This window comes from Papilio machaon, chromosome 12 (assembly GCF_912999745.1).
Source record: "Papilio machaon chromosome 12, ilPapMach1.1, whole genome shotgun sequence".
In the NCBI taxonomy this organism is placed as follows: domain Eukaryota; kingdom Metazoa; phylum Arthropoda; class Insecta; order Lepidoptera; family Papilionidae; genus Papilio; species Papilio machaon.
In genome coordinates this window covers 2,968,737-2,981,069 of record NC_059997.1, presented here as the reverse complement: position 1 = coordinate 2,981,069, position 12,333 = coordinate 2,968,737, and the positions used below count along the sequence as shown (strand labels likewise).

Genomic DNA, 12,333 nt, shown 5'->3' with positions numbered 1-12,333 from the left:
TTTAATTGCTGGATGTTTTTTGTACATGTCACAGTGGAAACCAACGGTGAGTGTGCGAACCAACGCAGACTGACTGATAAAGTATTATATCTTGTTAGATAATAAGTTAACAGCATTTTCTATCCGTTTCGTTGAAGTCCTACAAACTACTTAAAGCATATTAAACGAAAATGCCCTCGATGTTGCGAAACAAGTAAATATACTAGGAATAATTTGTTCTTATAAACATCTCACTCTATTCATTAGGGCGAAGCAATTTGAAGTGAAGCTAAAGTTAATTGGCAAACTTGTTTAACAAGAATTTTAAAATACTTCAACTGAGTTAGTCTAAGTACATTGTTAAGAAATCAATTTGTTTCATAACAGTTAGTTAATTGTGAACAGTAGAATACTAGATATCCCTTGAGTATTTATAAAAACAATTGTTACTCTGAAGGAAAACGTCGTGAAGTCAACCTGCACTTGGTCAACGTGGTTGACTATGGCCTAAACACCTCTGACTCGCATAGACTCCGAGCCCCACGATGGGGAAATATTATGTTATCTAATTGATGGAAAGAGAATAACAGTATATTGACTTCTAACATGCTCGTAAGACTAGCTTTTGCCCGCATCTTCATTTGTAATTGTCTGTATCTATCTATGTGTCAAATGTCCATAAATTTTCGCATTTATAATTATCGGATGGATGGATAAATCGTAACTTTTGTTAGAGATATTAATAATGATTTTGCTGAATGTTTAATATAAATCAATATATTATAGAAGTTAGATAAACCACGAAAATAAAATAGTATTATCTTAACGTTTATTTAATCAGGTCCAAAAAAATGAAAAATACGTTTAATTGTAATAATTTATTGTAAGCTTTTTGTACGAGGCTTAAGTGTAATAAAAGTTTCAAGCGGCCCTCTGCGATCCCTTTCAAACAATAATAAATCGATAGCAAACTGCCCTTGTACGATAGAAACTTACTTGTCGTATTTGGAACGTTGGTTATTTCTACTTTATGTTTTTTTCTTTCTTAAGTTGTTAAGAAATATTGCAGACATTTATTTAAGTAATGTACAGAAAGTCTTGTTTTATATCATCACCACCATCATCATAATTGTTAGCTCGGACCAGACCTAGTCCAGCTGTGGACTAGGATTGGGTTTCCCAATACCCAGGCACAGAAGGGTTTAGTGGATATGCTTCCCATGGGGAAGAGAATCCCACATCACTACCGCGTCCCCCCCGGGGCGCGGAGTATGTATTTTATAAAGCATTCCCTTCTGAAAAAAAAAGAAAATAAAGGGTTTCCCACTACCAACCACAATATGCGATTTTCTTCTTTTATCAAAATGAACAAGAAAAATAAATAAAGAATGCTCATACCCATATCCCAAGGGGTATCGAATCCGAAATTTTATTTTGTACGGCGCTCGAATATTTTTCTCGCCTTTTCTATATCCGTATTATATTAACATTATATTTTCGATTACGAGTACTCTTGGTATTGCCTTTCTTTAGTATGTTTCTAATCTGGGCGATAGAATTTCGTCATCTACGCTTTGTTTCTGTTGCTTATTGTCACATTATAAATGCATTATTTCTATATATTCAAGCAAACTAGCATGAAATTTTGAACAAAAAAAAAAATTGAAAATAATTTGCCTTAAGTGTGTGTACTTTATTAACGAATTATATGTATAAATAATAATTTATCTTCCATTAATAATGTTGCCGGGTTGTCGAAAATTAGTGGAGGAATTATTTTATTCGCTACATTAAAGTTGCAGTTCAAAATACGAAGTTGCTATTAATTTTACGTGCAAGTTGAAAACTATAGTTGGCAACTATTCGTTGTAGAAGTTCGGAGACTATAAGTGGCTATTAGCAGGTACTGGGATACAGAAATATTTAATAAATATTTTCATTGATTAGTATTTTAACTGTATAAATTAAGAAATAATTTAAAATATGTATTTATGTTTTTTTTGCTAAAGCGGTCGCCGGAGACTTCTTCAGCGCAGGAATAAAATTCCTGCATTCATCAGCTACCTTCCCATCAAAGTCACAATAAAATGAAACCAGACATTTCGGAGATTACCCGAAACAAAAGTGGATTAGCGGAAAGACAGACAGGTATTTTTTTTTAAATTAAGTATATACGTTACGAATAAGGAGAGCCCTTATTCGTAACGTAAATACGAGTACATATATCGTGTGTACAAAGTATGAAATGTGAAATGTTGCGTGCGTTAATTAATATATCACATTTAAAACGAATAAATAGACATGTGTTAAAAGGTTGTTTTTGATACAAATCCTTTGGGAAATTAACTGAGTGTATTGTGGTAGCAGCTTAGCCTACGGCAAACGGGCCGTCTGTGTTTTTAAACGCGTGAATATCATTAATAGCGTTTCTTAAATACGTTTAGATGAGGTACATTTTAATAACGCTTGAACAAACGATGAATTTACATTAAAAAAATAAATATATATTTTAGAAGACAAATAATAAATTTGCCCGCGCTTAATTAAAAAAAAAACTTAATAAGTAGCCTTTGCGTTCTTTCAGACTATGTTCTACATCTGTGCAAAATTTCATCAAGATCCGTTGAGCTGTTCCTGTACCTTCTAACAACATCCATCCATCTAAACTTTCGCATTTATAATATTAGTAAGATTAAGATGTAAGATTATTGTAAAAAAAAATTTGCTCGATTCAAAGCGCGATATTTTTCGCGGCTGTAAATAAATGTTTTTAATGATTGTAAGGAAATTGCGAAAACAGTTGAACGTGAAATTTGACACTGTTAAAGTAGACATGGAGAAAAAGTGCATTAAAATATTTTTAATACAAACAAAAATTGGTCATGAATTATGATCGAATTTTGACCAATTGAAATAACAAGTTTTATTAAACATTTAACAATAACGAGAGCGATTTCTATGTATTACTAATATTATAAATGCGAATGTTTAATTGGATGGATGGATGTTTATTTGAAGGTATCTCCGGAACGGCTCAACGGATCTTGATGATATTTGGCTCAGATGTAGAACATACTCTGGAAGAACACATAGGCTATCAAGCTTTTTTTAAATGCCGCGCGAACAAAGTCGTGTGCGACAGCTTGTTTTTTTAAAGCTCTTTTCCACGATCTCACCTGATGTCAAGTGGTGATGTCATCGAAAGGTGGCACGCGCTAGTTTAGTAAGTGCCTATTTCCTCTACTCTTGAAGGTCCCTACGTCATATTTGGACGGAAACACACTTACCGGCAACTTGTATAAAATGTATTTGTATAATCATTGAAGTGTTCTAGCTAAGTAAAAATATATGTGAAAAATCGTCTCTGTTTTCGTGTTCTGTAGAAAAACTGTTCTGAAGATTTTAAGTAGCATTTAATTGAACTTAGATAGCTCCAAAGAATTAAGATACCACCAAGAGTTGAGATATTAAATTAGTATTTCAAATTTCTGAACATGGATTACTAACTTTCTATATAAAAAATCTAAGTTGTATGTTTGTGCATATGTGTCTAAAATACTGGATAAAGTAAATTATTGGTGAAATGTTAGTAGAATAAAGTTGGATAATGTAAGTAACTAGTTCACTCTTGAAATTTTTCAATTTAGAATCTTGCATTTATAGTGTTCGTATTGAAATTTCCATAAAAATACAGTTGTGCTTAAATAATTTCCTAGGAACATGTTCGACTGTAAATATAAGCAGACAATTTCCCGAGCATTTTCCGAAGTTCTGCTTAAAATTGTAGGAAACGGCATAATTTAAGCGGTATCGTTTTGTACTCTCCACGGAATAACGATTCTCGCAAACTTTTTCATGTCTTTTAAACAGTATACGATTGGAATTAAATAAAAATGCAAGTTACTACATATATCTATCCACTTCTTAATCTATTTATATTTTTTCTGTGATATCATCAATTAATAAAACGTTACAATTACTTTCGTGCTAATTCAATAATTTTTACTTTATAAATTCTGTGAGAGTATTAAGAAAATATAATAAAGATGTACAGGTAAGTAACTTTTCTATGTTATTCCACGGACGAAGACGTTGGCAATAAATAGTTAACAATAGAAATCTATTATTTTATATGAAATATGTACGCTTGTTAGACATAGTAAGCCCCTTCTGTAGCGTGCGTTGATTGCAATCATGGTAAGTAGTCGCGGCAGTCGCCGGCGTCGAGTTACTCGAACGCGAGGGAAATATACAAACAAATATCAATTTCAATTTTTATGCACAGTTCATTTGCATCTAGGCATGAAAATCTAGGCATAATATTTTTCTCTCAGATTAAATAAATTTAAACCGTTACCCGCGACTTCGTCTTCATAGGATGCCTTAAAACTATGATTAAAAAGTTGTTAATTATTTGTATCCAAGAGTAGAAAAAAGCAAGTAAGTAGTAAGATTGTGTGAAAGAAGATATGCGTAAGGGGGTAAATTCAGTTATGACGGCTGATAGAGATGTATGGACGAGTAGTACATACTTTGCCGACCCTCGAAAGTAGGACAAAATAAATCTCGTTACAAATTATGTTGCTTTCCTAGGTAGAATCTTGATATACCTATTTTTGTTTTAACATAAAAGTAATGATCGACAAAAATCTTTCGAACGTTACAAAAGGCGTTTAACGTCATATTTATCAAGTTACAAGAATAAGTTGAAAAGCAATGTTATAAAAATTAATAAATTTTTGTTAAAGACAAAGTTTATTAAATTAGCCTGCGTAATAAGCTCGAAGCTTGTAACATTATCAGCGTAGATGACAAGGAAAATTAAGGATCTCGTTGAATTTGTGGGCACGGGATTTGCGATCAAAATGAACTTTTGTAAGTGTCAGAAAATTTAATAAAGTAACCAGACAGAAATTTATATCTGTGCTCTCAATACTTGAGGGACCCAAAACCATCAACATCCATGATTACAGACCCAGATAACATTCAACTAAAATTTCTTATTCATAAACTTTCATAATCCATTGGAATGATTATTTTCTAAGAAAAAAACAATTATCTATATCAACAGAGAGTGTTTTTCTTTAAAGGATTTCAATCACGTTAAGCGGTACCTGTCACTGTAAAAATGCCTTGTCTCCAGAGAAATTAACTACAGACTTAGTACTTCGATATTTTTTTCTCTCTATTGTAATTTTTATAACAATAAAACAACAGAAACTGTTATTACAAATACTAGGTGTTATTTTTGCTAGTTATTTACAAAATAACTGTTGCTATTATAATATTTAATCCACGATATGTATATTTGATCGGTGTCATTGGTCCATTATTAGACTAGCCTCAGTGAGAGGACCTTTGTACCCAACAAAATAATTCCTAATCTGCAAAAATTGACATCCGAAAACCGTGAAATGTGACAATTTAAGCCGCGCCAAATATCGTTTGCGCGACCTCAGCGCCATTATTCTGATTTCGTTCTGTTCTATGACAGCAACAGACGTCGTGATTACGTGTTCAGATTTTAGCTAGGTACTGAGTCAGCGGTTTGTATTAAGCTCGACACTGTTAATAAATACATAGTCCAAAATCCCGGATTCAGATTTTGGAAATTATTAAAGTAATAATTTCACTTACATCCGCACGCAGAGGACTTAAATGAGCGGTAAGCTCTTAGTTTAGATTTTTCTTATTAATGGAGACCACATAACAAATAAGACACTAGATATAAGATGACATTACGTATAAGATGTATGTACGTATGAAGTAGTGATAATTTTGTGTAAACGCAAAATCTAAAAAAAAATCGGTTTAATTTAATTAATATCGTTCGTTTATCTTGAATACACTATTGTGATGTCTCATTTAATAATTGGATAGAGCCTTCGTATGTCTAATTAATTGGTTTGGGCATGTGTCATTTCTATACCCATGAGACTGCGGAATGTCCGATCAGTGTCAAATTTTAATAATTAATTAGTTCATACTATTATACTAACCGTTGTAAAATATTAGCTAAATTGTATCATTATTTTAGTTTATGGAAAATCTACTCTCTTTTTAAGGCCCTTCGTACACGAATAAACATAAATCTTAGAAACTAACTTTGAATGCTTGCGTCGCGAGAATCGCGTGGCGTGGGCTCCGTACACACAACGTTGAATCATTAAAGCAGGTCGTCTATTTGGTCAGTACAGGTATAACGACCACACAGCTAACACGAATTTACAAAACGTCAACTGTATAGATTTGCTCCGCCATTTTAAAAATTGCAGCGACTTTTGTCATGACGATCTTGAAAAACACCAGGTGACTGGCTTTGGCTAAGAAAAAACTAAATGTTGGCGACGCATTTCTGTGTACTAACTTTTATTGCATTGCATTGGATTGCATAAGTCGCTTAGCGACTAAAATCGCCGGCTATAATACGTTGCTTTGTGTACGAAGGGCCTTACACAAACACAATATTAAGTAACCGTGTAATTCGACTACCTTAAGACTTGCATGGAAACATTTAATTAAGTCTGTTTTCAAAGCAAATGCAAGGGATAAAAAGATAGTGACATCAAAGACGGTTCATAAATAACTTATTTCCCCTCCATTCTATATATCCATAGCCAATTTATCTGCATATTGATAGACATTTTGGCTTATTTGTGCCTCATTAGGTTTATAACGCGACAGCTTGATTGACGTCTCTATACGTGTATTGAATATTCCGGCACAACATTACATCGCTAATTTGTCTATCCTTAATTTTTTTTTGCTGAGAATTTAATATTCATTGTACTGCTATGGATGCTTTTCTTACATAATAAACCGTTATCTACGGGGGTAGTTAGAAAGCTTTGCGATGTTTTTATATATGAGACACTGATCTGTTATAATTTATTTTGATTTTTTTTTTAAATTAAATTTGCAATCGACCACAAGAGCGAAGTGCTTTGTACTTTGTAGATGGAACACGTTTACGACGCGGTTGTAGAAATTTACAATTGATGGTGATACAACTGATTTCTTGTTGGCGTTGTGCCATTTCAATTGTTCTGGACAATTCAACCTCCTACTCGAGTGGGAATTTGGCTCGAATAATGGCCAATATATTATCCATATACAATGAGTATTAGAGAATATTTATTCAAGAACTTTGATAAGATTTTTTACATACAGATCATGGAAACAAATGGAAGGTACATAAAACAAAAGCCAGTTCTAATACCTCGACTTTTCTTTACTCTCTTTTACTTAATTATACCTAATTTAATATTTCTATGGGTTTGAAAATATTAAATCAGAAATATTATTCATTTATTTGTTTTTTTGAGAGCATTATGTAGCACAGCACTATGTTGAAGTAAATATTAAATTCATATAGTGGCGTACTGTTGCGAATATAGAAGAGAATATTACGTATTCATTTTGGGGATCCGCTGGGAAAAAGCTGGCAACCCCTTCTTATACAACATTGCTATTCGTAAAACGAAGTTACCCAAATCGAAATCAATTTTCAAGCGGAGATCGTTATCTGAACCACTCTTTTTCTTGTTACAATAACTTACTGTCGATAACTTTTATAGAAAATATCCGCATCGATAGACGGGAAAAGTTATTTCCATTTCTTATTTGTTCTTACAAATTCACAACAGTACCTTTCTTAAATATACAAACACATTTTACCGATGAAGTATTTTGCGCTTATTTCATCTCAGTCGTCGCCTGATGTTGAAATATACATTTTATGATATAAAAGTATGTAATTTTTATTTTTATTTGGGCGCAACTTCTATTAATCTTTCGATCTTTTATTTTCATTTATATATATATTTCATAAATTTATTAAATCATATTTCTATTTTATTTTATATTCCAAATATATTTTACAGTTATTAATCCATTGCAACTAGTTTAAAACTTAATGCAGAAGTCTGCAGAGTAGCGAAAATCCATTAAGAAGTTTGATAACTTTATCTGAATTCAATGACGCTGCAGGCGACTTCACTTTACACTTAACAGTCAAGTGTAAATAAAGTATCTATACAATTAATAAAATTATAGTGTCTTAATATAATATACTGTTTATAATATTTAATATATTTAGTACACTTTATGTATTTGCGTTACTTATAAGGAAAAACCAATATATAAACTATGTTTGTCTGTTTTTCCCATTAAACTATTTAAACTTTCGTAAGACATTATCATAAACTAATATATAAACGGCTTAACACTCACGTATTTGTGCAGTGTCGGTACCAACTACAAGTCCCAATCACCTTGATGAAGGGCCTCCGTTAGTCGGTGTCGACACCGGATAAAAACGTTAATATTCAACCGGTTATATGTTGTTTATGTTTGTTTGTTTGTGTAATTGTCCAAATCCGCGTTAGTTTCGGGTAATCACCAAAAAAGCTGGACCCATTTTTACGAAATTTTAACTGGAAGGTGACCGATGTATGCGAGAGTCTAAGTTATTGTTGTTTTTTTAATTGCACACTGACTAAGTTGCGGGCAACCGCTTATAAATTAAATAATTCTACATTTTTCTTAAACCATTTTCTTTTTTTACAAAAATATCTTGTAAATCACTTGTTATTTCAATCATTTCAAATTAAAACTAAGGAATTTGACGTAAAAAAAAAAAACTACTTTTAAATCGTTTGTTTGATTATTATCCATGTTTTGTAACTTTAGGTTTATTAATAAACCAACTATGGCAGTAGGAAACAGTAACTTGATTGGCAATGTGTCAAACACTTGCCAACATATATAGCATTTTACTCGACGCAGTTTGATCTGCAACAACCGAGTCGGTAACAAATGGCCAGTAATAAACTAGTCAAAGTGAAAGGTATTTACCAACAAACTATTTATTGCCATGCGGACTCATAAATTCTGACAGTGAACAGCACGGCTTTGCGAATGCCATTGGCAATAGAGATATGACGTATCACTGGAACCTAAATTTCCGGATTAATTTGAATTGTATTTTCTCAAGAGAATCAAATATGAATACTGAACAACAGATATTCAGTGATTAAGTAGGAATTGACTTGATGTACTGAAATTTGTTTATTGCAGTCCTGCGCCCAGGGCACCTATGGGTCAAGACTTTAGGAGTAATTTGATATTCAAGACATTTAGAAGTTGGTAGCTGTTTAAAGCGGATCTCAGAAGATTTCTGATTAAGATAATATTCATAATGTTATCTCAGATATTACCTTATGTAATAACACTAATTGTCTTGAACGTGCACCAGTCTGGGCCATTTTAAACTCTATTTGAAAAAAGATTTAAGGATATGAATAATAAAACAATTGTCATCAAAAAAGTTCTATTAAATTGTATAAATATGTCGGTAGTTTTAATACAATGATTCATCGATGTCGAAAAACTTAGTGTACTAAAATACATTTTCGTAAATGCTGATTGGTATGTCAGGTTTCATAACAATAATGTCTACTTAATATAAAACAGTCCAATTACACCGTCAAAATAAAAAAAAATGTCAGAAAATTTTGTTCTTTGGTTTAATATAAATTTAAGTTATTTTTACAAACTGATACATACGTGTCTAATTAAAAAAAGACTAGTTAATTAAACATAAAGAACAACTAGTGGTAAAATAGCTTAAATGTTTCTATTGTAATAAGTACTTATTAATAGAGCTAATTATAATTTTATTAAGAACACTGATTTCTAGGACAAACATCAGACTTTCTTATATTGTTTACAATAACCCCAAATGGCACGTTTAGTCTATTATTAACATAATAAGATCACACATATAAAACAAAATGGCGGGTCCAGTAATGTGAATGAGGATGAGAAGTTGCTCCTGACAGTAAATTTTAGCAAAAAAATACGTTTAACCTTTTTGCGTGTTTAAATCAAGTGACTAAAATCCTATTACAGCGCGGAAAGTTAATGTTTAACAAAATAATGAATTTCAAATATATTTAAAATTCTCATAATTTTGGATCTCAGCCACTTTTAATTCCCTTGAATCCTCCAATTTTCAAGGTGATTCATCAGAATTAATTTATCTTAGTTTATTAGATTACATTCAAAACAGCACTAATCAAACATACGCATCAAGATATACTATATATAACAAGACGAATATATATTATTATTACATTGTTCATACAATTTCCAATTCAGAATTTAAAGTTACATTTAAATACTTAGTTATTCCAGAAGATTTTAATTGTAATATAAATAGGAATTTTTGTGATAACTGAAAAATTCATCAGGTATATAAATTGAATGATATAACTTCGCATTGAATTAACACAGTAATGACAGAATATTACAGGGAAATAGAAATAACAGAAGAGATGACCAGATACGTTTTCTAACTATTGGTTACCAGTGCACAAAAACTAGTATAAAAACATAACCTCTCTAACGGTACCTATTCAAAGCTATGTTCTGTGTAAGGAATATAACTCAAACTTGATGATTAAGATTGAGAGGTCTTACTGTGACTGCAGTAATTTGTATTAATACATATTGTTGTCTTTGTTTTATCATAGATAACGAAAGGGATGACAATATGTATTATATGTGTCCCGCAGTGAAGTTCAATGGTTAAATAGAAATATTAAGGGGCATGGGTATTAAGATTTCTTGAATAACCATCGTAAAATTTATGGTAATTGGCAAAAAATATTGACATGTTTATAGAAACCGGCAATTATATGAATTAATGTTTTTACTCGCTTAGTATTTTTCATATTTTTAGGTTATCCTCTGGTTAACAGAAATACACGTGAGAGATTTTGATGTGCAAGCTATTAATTCGTCAATTATGTTAATTGTCATTCGACGATAATATTTATCTAATAACTATTTAAATATTCTAACACTATATTGTTTTTCTTAAGCCGTTTGCAACTCCCCTTATTAAAAATAACGGTGTTTTTTAATACAAGTAAATTTTAAATTAAATTACCAAGCTACATTATAAAAGCAATATTTACAGTCTCAAATTAAATTCTTGGAATACATATCACAAGAAATTCGTTCGCATTCTTCAACTAATTACAACCAATGACGAAATACTATGCTTTTATCAATTAAACAACTATAATCGAATGTTATATTATAAAACTAAGAATGTATAAATTTGATGTTTTAAAATCATACAAGCATCTACCGTACCACGTTTTTATTCCAAACTCTGAGTATCGTAATTTTAACTTTAATAGGAATCTCTTGAACACTAAGCAACTCAATTAATCTCATAATTACACGTCTGATTGCAAATAAATGTTAATTATATCTTTAAGCTAGCACTGAACACTTGTAAACATGTATCTAGTTTCAAATTTCTCTATAGGGTTGAGCAAAAATGTCATTTAATAATTGTTGATACTCTTCCGCATTGTAAAGATAATCCTCGTCGTCTATTAAACTTGTACCGTTGTATCTGAAAATTATAAAATTAACTCATTGAGATTAATTCTATTTTATTTATACGTCCCCACTGAATGGCTTTGAGCCTAACCTAACTTAGGGGTTACTAGTCATAGTCAACCACGCTGGCCCACACATATCATTGAATTTCTTCTCAGATATGTGCAGGTTGCATCACGATGTTTTCCTTCATCGTAAAACGTCGGAAAAATGTACATATGTGAATCGAAAATCACATTACATGCCGGGATTTGAACCCAGGACATGCAGATTGCAAGTCAAGTGCTTAACCCCCGAGCCACTGACGCTCACAAGTTATTTATATAGACTAACCAAATTATGTTCACTCGGTAATAAGTAATTTAAAATAAATTATTTAGATAATAATTTTATTCACACAATTTTCTATATCTGATAACCCATTGTTCTTAGTTATGTTTTCAAATTGTTTTTTTAATAATTACATTCTTTTGCTACTTTATTGATAACATTCTTATCTGCGAATTATCAATTACATTATTATCATATTTATAGCTATCGAAAATTTTATTTTTAACAACTATTACCTTCGTGTATTTCTTTTTCTTCTGTTACTAACGTGTGATGTTGCTTCAATACATAACACAGCGAAATGATTGTTGCACGTATATCTGCAAAGAATATGTTTAAATTAACGAACGTAGCATTTAGTCGAAAACTAGAACAAAAACTTTAGCACCTTAAAAACACTTTAAACGATTATTGAAGAAAGTGTTTGTTGCACCCAGTATTGCGAGAAGGGTAATATTGCAAAAATAGGAATGTCGGTTTGGAACACAAAAACCTGTTGTGCTGACCTTATATAGAGTCGGATAAGAACAGGAAACGATATGTAGTTTAAAAACTGTGAACCTAATCCTTTATCCTTTTTCATAATAATCATTAGGGCAATTAAGG

General features: G+C 31.4%; 1 protein-coding gene across 1 annotated transcript in view; it reads right to left on the bottom strand.

Annotated features, from left to right (window-relative positions):
- Nucleotides 1–10,944: 10,944 nt before the first annotated feature.
- Nucleotides 10,945–12,333, bottom strand: part of LOC106713797 (collagen alpha-1(XVIII) chain) — a 107,402-nt gene continuing 106,013 nt past the window's right edge. Inside the window, exons 25-26 of the mRNA XM_045680278.1 lie at nt 11,964–12,047; nt 10,945–11,410 (exon numbers count right to left, since the gene is read on the bottom strand). Of these exons, the coding sequence (XP_045536234.1) occupies nt 11,305–11,410; nt 11,964–12,047 (190 nt within the window). The 3' untranslated portion in view covers nt 10,945–11,304. The remainder of the gene's footprint in view (nt 11,411–11,963; nt 12,048–12,333) is intronic.